The sequence below is a fragment of the Nyctereutes procyonoides genome, unplaced genomic scaffold (genome assembly GCF_905146905.1).
Source record: "Nyctereutes procyonoides isolate TBG_1078 unplaced genomic scaffold, NYPRO_anot_genome, whole genome shotgun sequence".
Classification (NCBI taxonomy): Eukaryota; Metazoa; Chordata; class Mammalia; order Carnivora; family Canidae; genus Nyctereutes; species Nyctereutes procyonoides.
Genome location: NW_026575141.1, coordinates 1,966,077 through 1,988,565, shown reverse-complemented (window position 1 = coordinate 1,988,565; position 22,489 = coordinate 1,966,077). Strand labels below are relative to the sequence as shown.

General features: G+C 39.6%; 1 protein-coding gene across 1 annotated transcript in view; it reads right to left on the bottom strand.

The window, feature by feature from the left end:
- CHCHD3 (coiled-coil-helix-coiled-coil-helix domain containing 3) overlaps positions 1 to 22,489 on the bottom strand; it is a 276,896-nt gene that overhangs the window by 52,140 nt on the left and 202,267 nt on the right. Inside the window, exon 6 of the mRNA XM_055307617.1 lies at positions 2,926 to 2,996. Coding sequence (XP_055163592.1) covers positions 2,926 to 2,996 — 71 coding nt within the window. The remainder of the gene's footprint in view (positions 1 to 2,925; positions 2,997 to 22,489) is intronic.

The window sequence follows — 22,489 nt, the reverse complement described above, 5'->3', positions numbered from 1 at the left end:
GAGTTAGAAGCTACCTCACCCAGAAGTTGAGTATAAAGGCCAGACCTCTCTTTGGGAAAGGCCAAATTATCTACTCCACCAGGTGAGAGTAGAATTAATAAATAATATTTTATAAAGGTAAAAGAGAATAAGGCTGCTGAGGCTCTGATTAAAACGAAATCTAACCTATAGCTTCCATGTTGTCTTGGGAGAAAGTAAGCCAGCAGGATATTTAGTTTTGTGTTCCATGTAGCCTCTCATTTGTCGGCAGGCTAACCCAAGCTGAACAACATGGCAGGTGCATGGGGCTTTCAGAAGAATGATTCTTTTCATCTAAAGCCAGACTTAACTCTCTCTATAAAAATCCAGCTTCCACCAATTTCCCAATCTGCTAAACCTCTACTTCTGGTTCTCCCTGGCCCCTCTATCCAGGTGTTATGGGCTGAATTGCCCTCTCCCACCCAAATTCATATGCTGAAGACCCAAGGACAACCGGTATCAGAAAAGTGTACTTGGACAAAGGGTTCTTAAAGAGAATTAAATTACAATGAAGTCATCAGCGTGAGCCCTAATCCAAAGTGATTCCTAAGAAAAGGAGATCAAGACAGATGCAGAGAGGGAGACACTATGAAGACACAGGGAGAAGATGGCCACCTGCAAGTCAAGCAAGAGAGGTCTCAGGATAAGCCAACTCTACTGGCACCCTGATCTCAGATTTCCAGCCTCCAGAACTGCAAGAAAATAAACTTCTGTTAACCTAGTTGGCCTGTGGGACTTTATTAGGCAGCCCTAGCAAACTAATACACCAGCCATTCACTAATTCCTAGTGAATCTTTCAATGACTTGTTTACACCCATCACCTCCTTTTCTTTCATATAGTATTACCTTCCTGTTTCTCATGCCTCTAAAGGAGCCTCATATCTGCTGTCAGATTAATATTACTCAAGAAGCACAGAAATCAGGGCATTTACCTCGTCAACGACCTTCCGAAAACTTCTAGCTCAATGAAGGCCAACTTCTTCTTCTTTTTTTTTTTAATATTTTTAAAAAGATTTATTTATTTATTTATTTATTTATTTATTTATTTATTTATTTATTTATGAGAGAGAGAGAGAGAGAGAGAGAGAGAGAGAGAGAGAGAGAGGCAGAGACACAGGAGGAGGGAGAAGCAGGCTCCATGCTGGGAGCCCCACGTGGGACTGATCCGGGACTCCAAGGATCGCGCCCTGGGCCAAAGGCAGGCGCTAAACCGCTGAGCCACCCAGGGATCCCCGAAGGCCAACTTCTTAACCCAGCAGTTAATGAATGATCCCTGCTGACCTTTCCAACTTCATCATGCATGGGAGTCCCTCTGAGTCAAACCACTGATCTGAACCAATTTCTCACCCACCAACTAGAGAGCAGGATTTTCCTTCTGAATACTTTTCCTTTCTGCCTACTCAATATCCTCCTCAAGGCTCAAGTAAATTATCCTCTTCTTCAGGATAGCTTCACAGATCATTCAAATCAGAATTGATCTCCTTTGATTTACCTTAAATTTTAGTTATTTGGATAGCTGTCCTCTTACAATGAAGAGTGCCAAGTCAAAACTTCTCATGGTACAAAGACAAAAAGGTTAATGAATGTGACTTTATCATTAGGGAGAAAGATAAAAAGATAACTTAAAAAATATGTAGGTAGAGTACCTTTAAAGAATCAAATCCATATCCAATTTTATATCTAAATACTTAAGATAGCACATGAACTTGTAAGAGTGAGATCTGTGGCCCTTTCCCTGCTGCCCCTAAAAAGATAATTCACTACCAAGACCGGAGGTTGCTGTGTTTTTGTCTTTTTAAGATTTTATTTCTTTAATTGAGACAAAGAGAGAGAACAGAGGGAGAATGAGAGAGAGAAGCAGGCTCCCTGCTCAGCTAAATCCCAGGACTCTGAGATCATGACCTGACCTGAAGGCAGACGCTAACCAACTGAGCCACCAAGGTGCCCCAGGTTTGTCTGTTTAAATATACCTCAAACCATCTTTAACTTAAAAAAATTATTTATAAAAAAAAAATCAACATTAAAATAACACTAATAACCATTACCACACAAATTGCACCACAGCAGAAAGTAATAACATTACACCTTAGGGTTTAATCATTTCATCAAATGCTTATAAACATGCACCAGGAAGGAGGTCAGAGCCCAATGCGATCTAAACCTTAAACTAAAGTTAATTTAGTTATGACTAAACCTGTCACAATATCTTTGCTTCACTAATTTGCGCATGTGCTACTAACAGGGGTTACACAATAGAACTATTTATACTCTCAGGAAAATCCTGAATGATGTCTTCTTACCTAACGTGAGAACTGGCAGCAAAGGGAAAGTACAGGGCTATGGGTCATGGACACTTTGATCCATCAATTACAGAACATTCATTTAAACATTCCAAGGATTAACAGAGGCAGCAATTTAACATCACCTTCATAATCAGGGGCAAGGTAAAGTCTGTGATTTAAATGCTTTCAAGGTACATGCGAAGAAATGAAAACAGCTTAAACATGAGAAAAGTGGATACTCAAATTTGGACAAGCCCATCATTTTATTACATGAAAGTGAATGGTCTCTATGTTTCTATTATTAATAGCAATTTCACATCACCTTCATAATCAAGGGCATCCTATCTTATGTAGTATGATTCCAAATGAAAATTCTAGTACACTGCTTTCAAATCTCCCTGAACTTCATAAAATTGAGTTGCAACAAGCTTTCATCAAATGCCCTTTCCTTGTGTTTGAATTCCGATAAGAGTAGATAACATGGATCCACCTCAACTGCCCAAATACACTTGGAAGTACTCCAGAGGGCTATGCAACAATCTATCTTTTGTTCAAAAAAGCAACAAAGTTGTACTTTCGTCTTGTCAAGAACAGTAAATAATTATAATAGTGTTAAAAAACTTACTTAAACTTTGCTTCCACATCTTCAACAGCTTTCTGATACTGTTCAGTGGTGACTTTGTAGAATTCTGAGCTCTGTGGACACAAATTGATGACAGAGTCTTCACTATACAAGAGGACAAAATGTGTGCAAGGCTTACAATTACAAAAAATACGTAAAATCTTTTTTCAGTCATTCAAGCAAGGAACAAAGATTTCTTGCATAAGTGTTACAGATACTTCTAAAAATGCTTCTAAAGGTATCCATTTAAGTAACAGTATATCTGCTGGTATAAAAATCATTTTTTTTAAAGATTTTATTATTTTATTCATGAGAGACACACAGAGAAAGGCAGAGACATTGGCAGAGGGAGACTTTACAGTAAACCTTCATATTTAAAATTCATCATTATTTGATCCCATGAGAAAATTATTAACACATTTTGCCTATCATTCCAATATCCTAGCTAGGATATTCAAGGTTCACTTTTTTCTTACACAGTATTTTTGTCCTCAGGATGGATTCTTTATGGAATGGAATGTGTTCTGTTACCTCCACCTGACCACATCATGAAGTCAACATTTGTAAAAAATTAATCAGTAAGAACAGAGGATGGATTTAAGTGATTTTTTACACACACAAAAAAAGGTTTCCAATATTACATAAATGAACACATAAGCACCATAAATCAAGTTGCAATAGGAAAGTAATGTCTTTCCTGAGCCAGAAAGATTTAAAACTGTGTATTCTGGCTGGCTACTTAGAAACCTGTCTTTCTGCAGGGGGTGGCCTAAATGACCCAGGGAGCCTTCAGACTCAATGAAATATCCTGTAAAATGTATCCTGGTACAAAAGAACACTACAGAATGCAGTGGTCTATCGTGCACTTTCAATCCCTGATCACTCAGGTTTCACATGTATGACTTGGGGTAGTTTATTTTTTAATAAATCATTGTTGGTTGGTGAGAAAATGAAAATGAAATCCTCTTCACACCAGTGACCCCTTTGCATTTAACAATCTGGGTTGCCCAATGACAGTCACATCCAGGTTTGTTGGATGTAGATAAAATCAATAGGTATGTGATTAGACAGCAGACTCAGGGTGACTGGTGCAGTGGACAGGTCACCATTTGAGATGATGAATGGCTCTCTATCAACCTGGAGTCCCCTACGATGCTAACATTTACTATAATCTTATTTGGGCTGTGATTTATCTTTCTTGCACCTGATCAATAAAGATGAACAGAACAGTTGTAAGGATCGATTGTAATTTTTTATCATTTTCAAGCACAAAGGTGCATTTTTGACATGAAGACAATATTCTAAGAGTCCTGCTTCTGCATTTTTTAAAATTACAATTTGAGTGACCAACTTCATCGGTCTGTACACCAAGAGATTTTAATTCATCTGTAGGTCTCAAGCTACCCAAAGGCCATTTGTCTTCTCAGATATTTTAACTTGAGGCTGTGTAACACCTTCCTTTCAGTTTTACTTATAAGACTTTCCTTTCCTTTAAAACACACACCAGTCACAACATGCTCTTTTGCAATGTTCAGTTTCAGCTTTTTTGAGAACCCTTCTAACAAAGAAGAGTAAAAAAGGCAGTTATTAATCTACCACTAACACTGATGAGAAACTATCCATACTACAATGATAAACTGTCAAGTGGGTATTATGTTACTGAATTACCTATTAAAATTCTGGTGAAGCAATAACATCTTGATTAATACTTTCAATTATTTTAAGCATTGAAATTGTAATGTCCAGACAGAGCCAGGACTAGGCTGAAAGATCTGGTTCTGTTCTGTGACCTTGAACAAGTCTTTCAAACTCCCTCAGCTTCCTTTCCACTGTTCATAATCTGTAAAATATGGATGATAGTAGCCCTGCCTACCTGCTAAAGCGGCTACAGAAATCAAACAAGATAGGCACCAGGGCTGTGAAACCTGTTACGTGTCTTTGCAGAGCAGGATCAACACTGTATGAATACCCAGTATTTATTCATTCTCCTGCTGGCAAGTATATTGAGAATAAAATAATTTTGGAGGAAAAAATTAATTTTGGCAAAATAATGGGTACAAAATCAAAATGATCAAAGGCAAATAAGCTTTCTAACAAGAATGATGCACAAAAGAATTCCCCCATAATATACGTTAGTGAGCTCCCCTTTGCTCTGTAATGCCAAATGCAGTAAAATTATTACTAATTTTGTCAAAGTTTTCCTAGGATGTTAAACACACACAGACATAACAATGTACCTGTGTTGTCTGCAATCTTAGCTTTTAATTTCTCAAGTTAAAGTTTTAGGCTTTATTTATGCCCTGTATTTCCACCTCAGTGGCCAGATTCTCACATTGTATAAATCTTTCTAACAAAGAAAAGGCCCAGGAGGCCAACACCACATAACAACTAAGGGAATGAACACAAATATGCCCAAGATCTATATGTGGACAGTGTTGAATTCACTTAAGTATTTACTTACTCATTCAACAAAATTAGATACTCATTATCCCAATAACGTTCATCTTGAGGAAACAGATTGTCAAGAAGCTTTCAATCTGATGTAAGAGAAAACTACTCAGAATGAAAGGTCATACTGAGTTAAAAGTTGTTGATAGTGTTATTGGAGTTCAAAAAGAGTACATATCACTTTTGGTCTCAGAAAACACTTTTTAAAGTGAACAACTATAAAAGAAAAAACCATTCTCAATGTGTTTTGACAGCAGGAGGATGAATACATATTAGGTATTCATACAGTGAAAATCTACATAGTGATGAAAAATAATGAATCAGACATATATGTGGGGCAAAAAAAAGGGCAAGTTCTAGATATATCATAGAGTATAATTTATGTCAAGTTTGGAAAAATGCAAAATGATGAAATGGGATTATTAAACAGCAAATTGCAGTGATTATCTCCAAGTGGTAGCAGTTGGGTGGTGGTAGTAGGCTATGAAGGGGCGGAAACCCAGTGGGGGCTATATTTCTTAAAGTGTTCTTAAAACGAGGTGTACACAGCTAGTTTATTACACTAGTTATAATATTTCATAATATATACAAAAATTGTATTTACTCTCCTCCCCTTCCCCAAAGGAGCTAATTAACAGTAACAAATGATTTAATATTGCCAGACCATAAAAGTATGTGTAGGGGGATGCATGCTTGAAGAGGTTGGCTAAGTCAAGATTTTGTATATTTTCGGGATCCCTGGGTGGCGCAGCGGTTTAGCGCCTGCCTTTGGCCCAGGGCGCGATCCTGGAGACCCGGGATCGAATCCCACGTCGGGCTCCCGGTGCATGGAGCCTGCTTCTCCCTCTGCCTGTGTCTCTGCCTCTCTCTCTCTCTCTCTCTGTGTGTGTGACTATCATAAATAAATAAAAATTAAAAAAAACATTTAAAAAAAAAAAGATTTTGTATATTTTCTTGAATGCTAAGCTATTGCAGAATATCCACACATTACCAAATAAGAGTACTTTTTCAATTTCTATTGTGAAATAACTTTGGATCTACAGAAAAGGGGCAAAAATGTGGAACATCTCCAGGGCACCTGGGGTAGCTCAGTTTGGTTAAGTATCTCAACTCTTAATGTCGGCTCAGGTCATGATCTCAGGGTCATGTGGTCAAGCCTCACTTGGGCTCCATGCTTGATACTCTCCCCCTCTCCCATGCTTTTTATCTCTCAAATAAATTAATAAAATCTTTAAAAAAAATAGTGGAAAGTTTCTATCTTTACCCTCCTTCCTTTCATGTCAACATCTTAGATAATCACAGTACAATCACTAAAACAAATAAGATAACAATGCTACAGTACATTACTAGCAACTAGTAGTAACTAAATTGCAGACATTATTTGGATTTCTCCAGTTTTTCTACAGATGTTCTTTTTCCATTTCAGGACTCAATCCTGAATGTCATATTACATTTAGTTGTCACAGCTCCTCAGCCTCCCCTCGTCTTTTATGACACCATTACAATCTTAAGGAACACCAGTTGGGAATTCTGCAGAATGACTGATAATTTGGGCTTCTCTCACATTTTCTCATGATTAGATAGATGTTATTAGGCATTATTGAGACCAATACTATAGAAACAATGGGCTTTTCTCCAAGTTGGACCCCAAACTACTTCCCAGATTCTAGTTTCACAACTGCCTCCCAATGCTGCCATGGTTCTACTCTGAACAGGTACTCACAGATGGTAGATGTACCCTAATTTTTTGTTATCTCTATTGTCTTGAGATGGCAGTAGGTTTGTATATGCCCCTTTTCTTATGAAGTACAAATTACTGTTACTTTAATGTCACTATTGTAACTAAGTTTGTTGTTACTTGGTCAACCCTACAGCTTGCAGTAGTGCACCTTACCATCAACATCAACTGTATTTTTGTCTGATCCTTTTTTAATAGCCAAATCTTGAGACCTATACAGTCTGTGCTTCAAATTAAGTAACGTCCACATTCCAATTTCCAGAGAAGGTAGAGAATATTTATGTATATAAAATGGCCATTCACAAATGACCATATACTTGTTTTTATATACCTACCTAGCTATATGTATCTCTATTTCCCCTCCAAACTTTGTTAAAATACTTTCTAAGTCCTTGTACTGTATGGGGTATAGGAGAAACAACCTGGTGAGATGACCCTAAAAGGAGAAACAAAAAGAACAGGTAGAGATGGGAACCCAGGGTGGCCCAGTGGTTTAGTGCCTGCCTTCGGCCCAGGGCATGATCCTGGAGACCCGATCGAGTCCCACGTCAGGCTCCCTGCCTGCTTCTTCCTCTGCCTGTGTCTCTGCCTCTCTCTCTCTCTGTCTCTCATGAATAAATAAATAAAATCTTAAAAAAAAAAAAAAAAGGACAGGTAGAGAAAGTTGCCCATGATCCAACATGGTGGTCTTTCAAGGAAAGGATCACTGCTTTGTGCACGGCCATATTGTTCCTATGACTGTATGGTCTTTTACAACATAAAAAAAATTTTTTCAGAAGATTTATTTATTGAGGGTAGGACTGAGGGAGAGGGAGAGAATCCTCAAGCAGACTCCCCACTGAGTGTGGAGCCCAACACACTCAATCCCAGGACCCTGAGATCATGACTGGAACTGAAATCAAGAGTTAGTTCTTTAACTGACTGAGCCACCTAGGCACCCCTAAAATTTAAAAATATCTTTCATTCATAATCTTTCTGTAGCTTCCTGCTCCATCAACAGCAGGTAAAATATTTGACACAATTAGTCAAGTGGTTGCATGAATTTGTGGCAGGTAAATGGCATTTAAATCAAATATTAAAAATCTATTATTGTCTTAATTTAAAACAAATTTTTATTGTTTTGACATGGGCATTAAAACAATGTTTTCCACCAAGATTTCCTCTGAGAAGGTAGATCTTCTAAATTCAAAATAGAATAATACTATCTTTTTGATGTTTTACAACTATCAAAAATCTGATAAAGGCTTTGTCTCTTTTTTGTCAAAGATTTAGTGAAACAGGAATTCCTAGGAGGTGAACTATCTCCAAAATAACAACATAATACTAGATATGGGAGATGTGTCTGTCACCTATATTAAAAGACAAGACACCACTGGAAACAACAGGCATTTTCACTTTCTATATTAAGACATTTTCCAATCTAAGGCACTAGGTACAATTACTAAAAACACAGGCAAAGGACTGAGTTGGCAGTGAATGGTCCACTGTACATATTTTTTAATATATTTAAAAACATGAATACGTTGTCCACAGCAGTTTATACTTTGGTGAGCAATTCTTAGCAGAGCAATGTGAAGAGCGTGTACTTTACTTCTGAGCCACACTACTGATTACAGCTCCATCCTAGTAAAGCAGGACAGTTCCCTCACATCTGTAAAATGGGGAGAAGTAACCAAAGTGGTCGAATAAAAATCTCTGGGAGATTAAATATAATTCATGTAAGGTTCTTTAAAAAGTACCTGGGACTGCATATGGTAAGCATTACAGGAATGTTACCTATGATCATTATCAATTATTTGAAGAGTAAAAAAAGTATACAGTGTTGAGTAATTTTTTCAAAAGCCATTTAAATAAAAATCTAAATCCTTAAAAAAAAAACTTCTGTTAAACCAATCATTACTGAATTCTGCTTACAAGGCTCATCTGTTCTATTTTTCTGTTCCTTAAGATAAATGGGAAATGTGAAGACAATGGCTAGACAGTACTAAGAATGTTAATGGCTAGGAAAAAAACTCTCTCTCTCTCTCTCTCATACACACACACACACACACACACACACACACACACACACACACACACCAAACCAGCCCATATAAAAAAAGAAGTCAAACCAGTAATTTTTTTTTACCTTATCACCAATGAAATCCAATGAAACAAATTAAATAGTAAAAGTACTTTTTAATGCCTGGACCTCTCAGGGCCTTAATTCTTACTATGCACTGTAATTCTCCAAGATGAGAAATACTGTTCATGATGAATCCCAAACTGATTTCCCATGGAACCTTTTCATTCTGGAGCGTCTTGAGAGAACAGAACAGAATCCCTCAAATGTTCCATGAGAAACACTGGATTAAAGAGAAGTTGACAACCAGTATTTCAATCATGTACTTCTTTGCATGCAACTTTTCGTCGAGCAATATTTTCTTATGGGTTACTTTTAAAACCAGTGTTCAAAAGAGTAGAGGTTGGCAGTATTAGAAAAGGGTATCAGAACTGATGCCAGTGCTAATAAAAAGAGAACAGGCTATTATCTCGAATTTTTAAAAGTTGAGTTGAGGGGCACCCGGGTGGCTCCATCAGTTAAGAGTCTGCCTTCAGCTCAGGTCAGGATCCCAGGGTCCCCGGATCCTGCTGCTCCCTGCTTGGTGGGGAGTCTGCTTGACCCTCTCCCTCTGCCCCTGGCTGTGTGTGCGTGCACACTCTCTCTCTCTCAAATAAATAAAGTTGAGATGAATTTCTTAAGGAAACCTATTACTGTACCTCTCCCCGGTTCCCTCAGAGCCCAGTGGCAGACTGCAACACAAGTCATTTTTTCCTCTTTTCTGTCTGTGTGACTTTTGGTGACATGACCTTCCAAGTTTCTCTCATCACGAAAGGGTGCAGTCAAGTTTTCCACCTCCTCAATCTGGGCTATGCTTCTGACTTGCTCTGGCCAACAGAAGTGACAGGAGTGACGATGTGCCAGTTGCAAACACAAGCCTCTCTCTTGGAACCCTGCCTAGTGCCACATCCATAAGCCTGGTCTGACGAAGGAGAGACTGTATGTCACTCCAGCTGAGGCCATCCTAGGACAGCCAAACCTCAGCCATATCAGGATAAATGAGGCCAGACACATCCAGAAGTAGTGCCCAGGTGGGTGACCCGCAGAATTATGAGGTAAATACATGGGGGCTGTTTTAAGCCTGTCAGTTTGGGGTAGTTGGTTATACAGTAAAAGCTAACTGACTTAATGCCCTTCGTCTGTGTTCTCATAGCACCATGGACTTCTACCAAAGCACTCAATACATTGGCTGACTGCGTGTTTACATGTGAGCTCTCCAACAAGTCCACATGATTCCTAAAGGCAAGTATCCCATCCCATGCATCATTATCCTTCGAGCACTTGGCAAAGTATATGATATACAAAACTTCCTGAAATAATATTAGAATGACACCACTGATTCTAAATCTCATTCCAAGTTTACTTTTATTTAAGACAGGCTGGGATAGAGAGAAGTCTAAAGTCAATGGAATAATATAACATGGACAAAATGGAAAGCTACATTTATTATGTGTCTCTTACATAAACTGACCAACACTACAGTCTGCTATGCCACAAAAAAGGACATGGATAGTGCCTAAGGTCGTGTTCAAGTACAATAATAGTGAGGTGAGAGTTCAAGCAATGCACAACAGCTCACATAGGTAAAGAATTTATTTTCCTCGAGTAAGGAGGGCTCTGGATGCTGGAAACCTAGAGCTGACGTTGGTGCCAAGGATACTAACCAAGGCCTAGGTCCCTTTTCGCTATTCCTTCACAGCCACCATTAGCATCCGCTTATGTCCCCAGATGGCTACTGTATATCCAGTTATCATGCCCATGTTCCAAGGAAGAGGAGGGACATAGAGAAGGGAAGAGGAGCCCTCTCCAGAGATATGCGTTTCCATCTCTGTGGCCAGAATTACAGACCACGCACAGCTCGATGCAAAGTTTTTGTTTTCTCACTTCCACAATAGGAGAAAGTAGGAGTTTGGAATTGGTGTTGAGTGAGCCAATTTATCATACCTGCCATGGAGAGCTGAAGTGACAGAACAAAATCATGCACAAAACAGTGTGGTTGATTTTAGATACAAGAATTCCAATATTTCCTTCCGGCCACTTTTAAAATTCGAATATGGAGTCTGGGCAGGCGGTCGGGGGGGCATGGGGGGAGCGGGTAGGATTCACCCATCTGGTATTCTAATACCCAAGAATCAAATTTTTAGGCAGTATAAGAAGGAAACGGGAAGCAACAAGAGTGGGCACTATTCCCAATTTTGGGGAGGCTGGCCGTGGCCCATGTTTTTCAGTGTGTGATACTGCCACTTTCCATTTTCAGAAAGTCTCCCTTTAAAAGTATATTTTAGGGATCCCTGGGTGGCGCAGCGGTTTGGCGCCTGCCTTTGGCCCAGGGCGCGATCCTGGAGACCCCGGATCGAATCCCACGTCAGGCTCCCGGTGCATGGAGCCTGCTTCTCCCTCTGCCTGTGTCTCTGCCTCTCTCTCTTTCTCTCTGTGACTATCATAAATAAATAAAAAAAAAAAAATAAAATAAAAGTATATTTTAAAATGCACATGCACAGACACACATTATTGCTAGATTTGAAAATTGTCTGTTTGCAAGTTCTAAATTAGATCAAAGGAAAACATGCACACACAGTATTCTGGCAGTACTTTCTCGGGTTCTGAATCTTATTTCTCTTCTATTATCACTAATACGACCATACCTGTGATACATAAGAAACGAACATATCCAAAAGGTCACAAGAAAAATTTGTTAACCAGCTCTCATCAGTTCTTTTACAAAATGCTTCACATGATGGTTTGGGCACAACTATATAACATATCATTGTACTGAGGTACAATTTAAATTCTGGTAACCTTACACTATTTCTCAGAGGTGAGTAACAATCTAGGCACCGGCCATTCAAAGACTATGGCCACTCTGCAGACATCGAGCAACAGTGAATGGGAGAAGGACACATTTGCCCTGAGGTGTGAGCAGACTGGCTTCTGAAGGTGTGAATCTACTCTTTCAAAGTTGATCTATAGGGGCGCCTGGGTGGCTCAGTGGTTGACCATCTGCCTTTGGCTCAGGTTGTGATCCCAGGGTCCTAGGATGGAGTCCCACATCAGGTTCCCTGCAGGGAGCCTGCTTTTCCCTCTGCCTGTCTCTCTCATGAATAAAATAAAATCTTAAAAAAAAAAAAGTTGATCTATAATCACCACTAACAATTTTAGGTCTCTATCCTTCCTACAACCCACCCAAACACAAGTGTCACTCTACCTGGCTAGCTTTCTTAAACAAAGGTCTAGCATGTACAAGCACCAATGAAAGCCTTCCCATCGACTGACAATGTCAATGTAAGCATTCCTGTTAAGTGGCCGGATTTGAAACAGACTTCCACTTCTCCTTGTAACACTTGCCCAAGAACCATGTTATAATACGTAATCAGCCAGATGCAGGTGAGTACATTTCCACCAAGATGAAGTTAAGCATTTGGGGATGTGATTTAATGACGCAAATGCAGCATGGTTACCATTTCAAGCAGAGAAGTCCTGAAACAGTCATCTACTAAATGGTGGCCAAAAAGAGCTCATGCTTCCTCAACGCACCCTTTTTGTAGACTCCCACAGAATCAAGAGACTGACTCTGCAAAATGACTAAACTTTTAAGCATAACAATTTCAAAAACCATAAATTTTTAGAAAAAAATTTTAAAAACCCACTAATGGTCTAAATTTAGTTTATCTAGCGGCTCCAGTATTTCTCCTGACAACCCTCCTATGAGAAAGCCTAACGGCCAGTCTGTATTCTGCCTCTGTGTGCTCCTGTGTATGCCAAAGTCTGTTACAGATGGGCAGAGGATCAGTGGAAGGAATTTGATCATAATCAGTGAGAAAAGTGACCCTTGAATAAAGAAAGTACTTGGCATCTTAAAGACTCTTTCGTTATCGGTACTTCATAAACCCATGGCCTTGAGTCCACTGTCTCTCTACTCTCTCCTTTTATCCCTTTCCCTCCCCCCTAAACTCCTGCTCCAGAGAATGCCTTTTAAATAAATACAGTGCCTTTTTAAATAGCTTGTGAATTGCCAACATTGGTTCAGATGCATGGTATATCAGATTCAGTATTCTGTTTCTAAGAGGTACATCAAGGAATGGATTTGGTTATTTAAACTGGGTCTCTTTAGATGTCTCGTATTAAAAATGTAAAAGCGAGGACCTTATCTTTTGGGGTGATTGTATCAATGGGACATTGTAGGTTCAGCACTTGGCACAAAGCTTGGCTTCTCCCTATTCTCCATCAGAATACCACTCCTGCCAACCACCCTTAGCCGCCTAGCTGATCCCATCAGAGCCTGGTCTCCATTAATTTACCTGCATGACTCCACAAAATTGAAGAATGTGTGTCAAGTCAATGGATTTAATGCTGGTTTTGTGCAAGCGATAAACTCCTGTGTAGCTCTCTTGAGCAGCTCCATGTTTCCAATAACCTTTTGGGTCCATATATAAACGTATCTTGATTTTCTCCACTCTATTTTTTTTTTTTTTCAAATTCACATCACTAGTGATCAATAAGAAATTACTAATTTAGCAGTTTCTTACAAATCAGAAGTTGTGACCACTAAGTTCTATGGTTAAAGGCAAATGAAGATTCCCTGTGGAGAAGCCTATCAGTAAATTATCCCAACATCACTTCTTCCTACTTAAGATACACCCATTTTAAGCTAGGTATACAATGAACCAAACTAAAATTTCCAGGTTGCTTCTAGTTAGACCAGGCTGTAAGCAAAATTATAAGGGACTTCCAGGTAGGCCACTTAAAGCCAGCCAACCTCAGCTGGCAAAGAATCTTTTCAGCCCTTTGCTGCGAGGTAGGTGTGACAGCAACTCCAGCAGCCATCCTAGAACACAAACTGACCTTACAGGGGAGAAAACCCTGCACCAGGAGGCTGGAGAGGAAAAAATAGGTGCCTGGGGCTCTACCCACACTGAAGCCAACATGCCAGCCCTGGATTGCCCACCTCTGGACTTTTATTAAATAAGAAAATCAACTTCTAATTTTAAGCCAGTCCATCTTCATGACACACAGAGTGACGATAATCCAGAATAGATCTTCCTTAAGCCCCGAACTGTTTGCTTTGTGTGCGGCTACGGATGACTTTTAATAAAGTCAAGTGCAATGACACCCCAGGCGCACCCCTGTCCTTTGCAATAATGCTTTGCTTCCGCTTCGTCAGAAATCTGTTTCCTCTCTCCTTTTCTGACAAAGGAAGAACTGAAAATTTAAAGCCATGTTTAACTGTAGCATCAAATCTTAACCATCCCTAAGAAGCTACATTTCATGAAAATACCCTTGTCTCCCAAGCACCTTCGCAGAGTCAATGAATCGCTTCTGTACCTACATTCTCTTTCCATCTCTACTGTTTCTCATGTAAAGCAACAGAGCTATTCAGAGCTGCTTCTGGCATTTCTTGTTTTATCCCAAGCATTTTAGAAGCTTCACTAATTAGAGTCTCAGGTTTTTCTTCCGTAATTTAGTTTTCTAATTAGAATAGAAATCGTAGATTCATTGACAGCTTTGCCACTGCACAAGTTATGTTACTTCTACTGGAGTTATATTATCTTGTGCCTTGGTTTCTTCGTCAGGGCAATTTAAATAAACAACTGCACCAAACCTTCAATTGGCATTCTACATTTCCTTCATCTGTTCCCCTCTTCATTCTACAAATACTGAAGGTCTGTGCCAGACACGAGGCCAGGATCTTGAGATATGATGGAGCAAACAGAGGGTTGGCCCTGCTCCTAGGGAGTTTATGACATAGAGGAGGAGACAGACATAAATTCAAACCTCACACCAATAAATATATAATTAACAAAGAGTTACAGTGCCACAAGATCACTATTATAGATTTTTTTTTTTTTAGGAAGTAGTTTTTCTAATGAGTCTCCAAAGCCCTATTTTTTTCTCTAAAGTAGCTAACTACCCCTCATATGCAGTTCTTAAGTTAGCTGTCTTTTTATTTCCTTTTAGTTTCTCTCACTGTTTCTGTCAAATGATTCGGGCTTCAGAGCAAAATTCTCTCCACCTTTAAAATTTTCTTCTAACCCTTTTCAAAATAAGGGAGACCTACTTACACTGATTTGGATGGGAAAAAGTCCATGTAGTAGGAAAAAAGGAAAGTTTTTTTTTTAAGATTTTATTTATTTATGATAGACAGAGAGAGAGAGAGAGAGAGAGAGAGAGAGAGAGAGAGAGAGAGGCAGAGACACAGGAGGAGGGAGAGGCAGGCTTCATGCCGGGAGCCCAACGTGGGACTTGATCCCGGGACTCCAGGATGGGGCCCTGGGCCAAAGGCAGGCGCTAAACTGCTGAGCCACCCAGGGATCCCCCGGAAAGTTGTAAACTACTTCGAATAGTGTATTTTTCTAAACTGGTGAGTCTACACACATGTACACACACACAAGCTGAAATATTCTACAAGAAATATTTGCCACCCCTGGAAAAGAAACATTAGGAGGAGATATGCTTTTTCCTTATTTAATTGCCTTCCGTCACAATTTAAATTTTTACCATGGAATTGTATCATTTTATAAGAAAATTAACCATGCCAAAATTTCCAACAGGCATTACACCTAAACGTGTATCATTCCAGAAAGTAACTAATCTAGATATTTTGGGGAAAGTGATTCCTTGGCCTCTTCCTGCTTTTTTAACCATGCTTATCATGAGATTTCCCATTTACCCTACCTGTAAAGTATGAATTTATTATCCTTTTCTATAATAATGTCAATAAAAGGCCTTAAATCTTTTTACTGTTTGTAGCTTTTCTAAGATAAAACCATAACCTCCCTTCTACACTCACCTTTTAGACTTTTATATTACACACCTCAGACCTTTCTACTTTTGACATCATTGTGCATTTCACTGTTTCTTCAACAATGGTGAGACAAAGCAATTTCACAGTTATCAGAAGGATTATCACGAGAATGTCTTGCAAGACCCACATAGAAACTTTTAAATTACTGTGTGTTACCAGCACAGGAACCTCTCCTTCTTTTGACGACTGTGTAACATGACACTGTCAATTCACCAGGTTGTAAGTTGCAAAGGGCTCATTGAGGTGATATTACATGCACATTTAACAGCATACTCACTGGATGGCTCTTGACAGAAGGTGTCACATTTCTACTGCCAACACATCTTAGGCATGCACTCCATTTTTACCCTAACTGGGCTCATATCGTCTCCCATAGGAAAGGAACTCTATAAATCAAATTCTCTTGTACTTGCTCAGCACATGCACTGGTGTACACACATGCTCAGTGTCCTCTTGAAAACCACGGGCTAAGAAAGAAAGCTGGAAACAATAATCCCAATGGTAGAGAAGCAGACAAACATGAGCTTCCTCATCATCAGCTCTGCTGCATTCTTCACTCATTCACAATTTGATACTAGTCATCTTAAGAACTGACAACACATGCTCCCCATGATGTAACTGGCTCACCCATTTCACCTTACAGCTCTTGGACAACCTAAAATTCATATAAAAGGGCCTATTTTTCAACAGTAAGCTAATGTAGGCCCAGCCCACAGGGCGGGAGCTCTAAAAATGGGAGGGTGAAGACCTCTTTAAAGGCTAGTGGAGAAATAGAAACTCACGCATTACACTAAACAAGCAATATAACTGCCTTCAGTTCTGTAGCCCTTTCAGCCTCCAAGAGAAACCCTTATCACAATGGGAATGCCATGGGGGGAATGTAAGCTGGCATCCAACCCTGTTTTTCCTCAAACTTTAAGGTCTCTATTGACTGCAAATAGATTATATTAATCACACATAGAACAAAAGACACATATTTTAAAGATTCTCACAGAAATTAAAAGACCTTCTGGGATTATTTCCTTGGAATCCAGGTTGAGAAACTAAGGGCTAATCCTTCTACTACCCTTTAGCTTATTATATAGTGACTTCCTCAGAGGGACTCCTAACCAAACAGGGAGGGTCAAGACTAACGCTTCTGAAGGCAAAAGAGAAGTGTGTAGAGTACAAACTGAATCCCTGGGAGGAAGGAGAAGTGTTAGGGGAAAAAAAGGGATCCTGACACAACAGGCTAGAGAGGCCAAGACAGAGTTGGCCTTCTTCCCACTTTTGCCTAGAACCTGAATTTTTAAAATATCGTAAAGGACAACACCAGTAACTCACATTGATCTAGAAAATCTACTCAAGAAAAACTCTCCTGAAAATTGGGCAAAGCTTCAAGCTTGCTTTCAGAGACACGACAGTGTTGGTCTCTTTGCTCCTCTGGCACCAGTCGAGTAGCAACCCCAAAGTGAATCAAATATTTATTAGAGCTAATACCTTTCCAACACTACACAAAAAATAAGCTAAGCAGCCCAGATGAAGGGAAGAGTGCCACAGACATGCTCAGAATCCCAGACTGAGCACATCTCTTTGAGTAAGAGAAGATTCTAACTGACCTCAGCAGAGTTATGGCTAAAAGCCTTAATTGAGGGTGCCCTCAAGATGCAGATACGGCAAAGCATTCCAAAGCTTAAAAGCTAAGTTAGGTTCATCACTGTGCTTAGAAAGCTATTTCTCACCTTTGAAATTTACTCATTAAGGAGCCAGGTGCTCAGCCTCTGATGCACAGATTTCACGCCCATATTCAATAGCTGTGGGGTGGTGCAGGTAAGGGCCATGGAATTACTACCCACAGCAATTTTTCAGCTGTGGATCTATTTTCGCCCCTAGCTTCAGGGGCCCAGGAGAAAAACTATGCAAAACCCAACCAAAGCCAACATTTTGGAAGTAATTTTATGATTTTCTAAGTAAAACTTTTCACCTAAGAGAAAAAGCCATTTTAATAAAATATCCTCATTGGAAAAAAGGTCTAGAGTACAAGTATTTGCCACATATGTTTCCCTGAAAGTAGCATTTGATAGGCTATAGGAAAATTTGTGAGACAAATATTGATAAAATCATTTTACCTTATCCTTATCAAACTGGCTGGGCTTTGCGTTGGCTTTTTGTTTTGTTCATACAACTGTTCGATGCTGCTGAGCCTATGAAGAAATGAGAAATGTACTCCCCTCCTAATTTGCTAGTGTGAGTATAAACTGGTATAGTTTATAGCAATATGTCTCAAATCACTTTGATTTGGCTTCATTTTCTAGAAATATCTGAAAAAATCATGGATGTGTATAAAAATTTAGCTAAAATTTCTTTCATCAGAGTTTATATAACTAAAAGATGAAGAGCGACTTAAACATTCAACCACAGAGGACAGCTAAAATAAATATCAGATCACCCATACAATAAAACGGTAGGAACTGTTTCAGCTTGCTTCAATCCTGAAGACAGAAAAGGAGAGAAGAAATATTTAAACTCCTTCAAGTTTTGGTACTTGGTGAATGGACTGAAGGGTAAGGACAGTTTGACAACAATTTCTTATAATGTACTAAACTATACAAGCTCTCTTCCAGAGTGAGAAAATGAAGACTTTTTAAAAAGCTGGCACTTTCACAAGCTACACAGTATGTATCCATCAACAGATTTTATGATAAAAACCAGCTAAAGAAGTAAAGTCAGAGGCTATGCCTTCATTTTACCTACCAGGAATTGGTATGCTTAACTGAAGGTACACACTTGCTAGACATCCCAAAGGTAGTAACTGCTATATCCAAATCAGCAGCCCAGGTCTGATGCCATAAGTACAGGGCTATAATTTAGGTCCTGAGATTTAAAAATAACATAGCCTTTTCCATACAAAGCAATAGATGGCATTCTGTAAGTACTTGACAAACTCATGATTTCCTTTGACCATAGAGGTATTATATTTATTTAAGTCATATAAGAATGAACTGGAGTGCCCAAGCAAAATAAGGTCCCATGCCGATGAAACGCCTATCTCAAGTTTTAATTCCCTTCCATCGACTTTGAGCCCGAATTCAGTTGTTAATAACAGTGGCATGGTTCTCTTAAGTGCTAGCAACACATATAAAGCTTCTCAGGTGAATGGAAAACTCAGTCTTAATTTAAGGGTTAAAAAAATCTCAGATATGAAATGGAGAAAGATTTTAAAAGTGGCAAAGGGATCACCTATCCATTTCAAAGACATGTTTATCTTTTTGTATTTCAAAGGAAAGGCCTTTTGAAAGATCTGGCATAGAAATATGCATGTGAATGGAAACACATTGAAAAGTCTTAGCTTTCAGGTATAATGGCTCTCCCTTAGAAAAGGCTGTGCAGGATCCCTCCATCTCGAAGGCACATTTCATATGCTGCCAAGCACACAAGGGCCCTGCAGTATCGCTTCTGTCCAGCTTTTATCGGATGACTCATTAACATTTTCCTTCATTACGGGCCTAAATCCTACTACTACTTAAAACTTCCACTCATCAACTGCAGAGATGCATTCATTCATGTGGTTACTAAAACAGGCCAGAATGTGTCTTATTTGTTTGAGAGAGAAAAAAAGCAAGCGGGGGTGGGGAGGTGGGGGAGGAGGGGGGAGGGAATGGTAAGATGGGGAAGAAAAGATAATTATGGAAGACCCAGTAAGCAAATTTGATAGTCTTCTTCTAGAAATATTCATGAAAATCTGTTCTTAAAAACTGCTGGTATTTAGTAGCCAATCTTTTCCACATGACTTTCCCGAGAAATGTTCTTAGAAAGATCACACAAAGGGGTGATAACAAAATGCGTGTCATCAAAGGATCTTTTGGTCTGGCATGGAGTCTCTCTTCCCATTTTCAGTGTGGACTGCAAACTCCTTCCAAGGCCTATCTCAGTTGCTCTGTCTTGATCACACTGTGCCTTCTGCCTCGTGCAAGTCATTCCAAATACCACAAGCAAGAAAGCAGACATCCACCAGGGACAAAGCATCCTGTATTCTGTTAGTTTCCACAAAGGCGGACCCTGGGGATTTAGAGTTGAGGTCTACAAAAGCACTTTAAAGAATAGCATATTCACCCACAGGAAAGAAGTGCTCGTGAAACCCCTGTGATCTGAACACATCTCAGGGGAAAGAGACTGTTCTTTACTTTTGAAAAAGGTCTTTATTAAAAAGACAAATGTGAAATATAAATGTAGTCTGGGGTAAGCAATGTGAATTAGGCCCTAAAATCATTGCTTTTCCTAGCACACATTCACAGAACTTACAGAAGCAAAAAGAAAGTCTGTAGTAACCAGGCTGAGTTTGAATCGTGGCTTATTGCTCAGTGTGATCCAAATGTAACCAAATCAATCAGCAGCCAGATGTAAACGGCCTTGTGCTAGGCTGATTCTCTGCCTGGTGAAAGCCCTCTCTCCAACTGGAGGACAAGTTATTAAGAACCTGGTTGTCATCTTAGATTGGCTAGATCATTTGTTTCCCTGAATTCTTTTTCTCATCATTTACTCATTACACGCCTCCTCCTGATGTAAGTAGGCATTTATTAGCTCCTGCATTTATTGCATTGGCAAACAGAAACATTCTGCTGCATTTCCTGGGGGGGTTCACTCATTTATCTATTAGATAAGAGACTGAAGTTTTCTACAGGGCAGAAAAATTAAAATATCAGTCAGGTTGACAGCCAGGAAAATGAGGGTCTCTGCAGCAAGAAGCTTTCTTGAGCTTTTGGTTTAGTGAGAAGCTGCAATGTTATTTCACCAAACTACCACTTCATATATAACTAAAACTGTGGCTATTAGCTAATACTCCAAATGAATGATACACACCATACCCAGTAAAGTATCTGAGATGCAAAGCTAATTGCTATTTTAAACAGAAAATATAACGAAATGTTTTCAAAGGTCCATTTCTATAAAGAGCCAGGGAAAGAACACTCACTGCCTTACTGAAGCAACGAAAATAGAGCAAGAATCACAGGATTTAAAGCTGTAAGGGAACTTACAGGTTACCGGATGGAATCCTTTTCGAAGAATCTCCCCCCCCCCCTTTTTTTTTTATTTATTTATTTATTCATTCATTCATTCATTTATTTATGATAGACAGAGAGAGAGGCAGAGACACAGGAGGAGGGAAAAGCAGGCTCCACGCCGGGAGCCCGACGTAGGACTCGATCCCGGGACTCCAGGATCGCACCCTGGGCCAAAGGGAGGCGCTAAACCGCTGAGCCACCCAGGGATTCCCCCCAAGAATCTTCTTTATAGCATCCCTGACATGTGATAGCTCTCATTCTGCCTAAAATCCTGGTGGCTCAGGGAGACTGTCATGGCCCACAAAGCAGCTTATTTTAGAGCTGAAGACCTCTGGTTGACAGAAAGTCATCTCCTAAAGGTGGCCTGAAATAAATGCATGTGATCGTGGGCAAGCCACTCAACCTTTCTGGGCCTTGAGGGGATGTGTGTGTGTGTGTCTTTGTTTTAAAAATTAAGTGACCCTTATGTTGAAAGAATCAGAGTTAGAGGGGAAGTCAGAGGTGTAACTAGCTCATCCCAGTCAAAAGATTATTTGATTCAGCAGAGCATGGGACACTGCTCTGTCTTGTGGGGTGGCGTCATACCATAAGCAGAGCAACCCTGCTTGTCTTTAACTCTCCATGCTGAGACACAGCCATTCTAATCACGACATGGGAGTTCATTTAGGGTACAGCTGTCTTCAACTCTTTATCAATTTCTTCTTCATTCTTTTTTCCTCTTTTCTTTTTGGCTTCACTTCCCCTGAACCAACTTTGACTATACACCTTTCCTTCTTGACAAAAAGCAGAACCCGTAGCACAACGGAAAATTCTGTTGAGGCTGGCAGCTGCTAACATAACCCTTCCAAACAGTTGACCTTTGCCTGCCATGCCCTTATCTTCTTGATTCTCTGACACCAACGTTCTGGGGTTTAGCTCTCTGCTGAACAAAGCATGAATAGCCTAGTATTGTGCCCGTACTGATTACTCACAGAAAATTGATTTTTAGTGTTCTGCTCACTTACGAGTTTGTATGCTAGAGAACACCTGCCTTCCTGATATAATATTGCTTAAAGTATTGCTCAAGTCCCACCCAATCATTTTGGGGATATGAAAGAATACAAATACTAGTAAGAATACTATCTTTACAAATCAGTCACATCTTTAGCCAAGTGTTCATAAAGCTATTTCCCTAAGTAGCTCTTAAGTCACGTGAGGAAAGCAATCTGGATAACAACACTGCTCTGTGCACTGATATTCATACTGTGACACTGATAAGCAGTTCCACTGGTGCCATGGAGCCTCAGTATACCAACTGGAAGAGATTCTCACTCCTTACTACAAAAGCTTTAGCTAAGAGTTAGTGAACTCACTGGCAGGAAGTGCTGCAGCAATGTACTTGATGACTACATTAAAAGCCCCCTTACGGATCCCTGGGTGGCGCAGCGGTTTGGCAC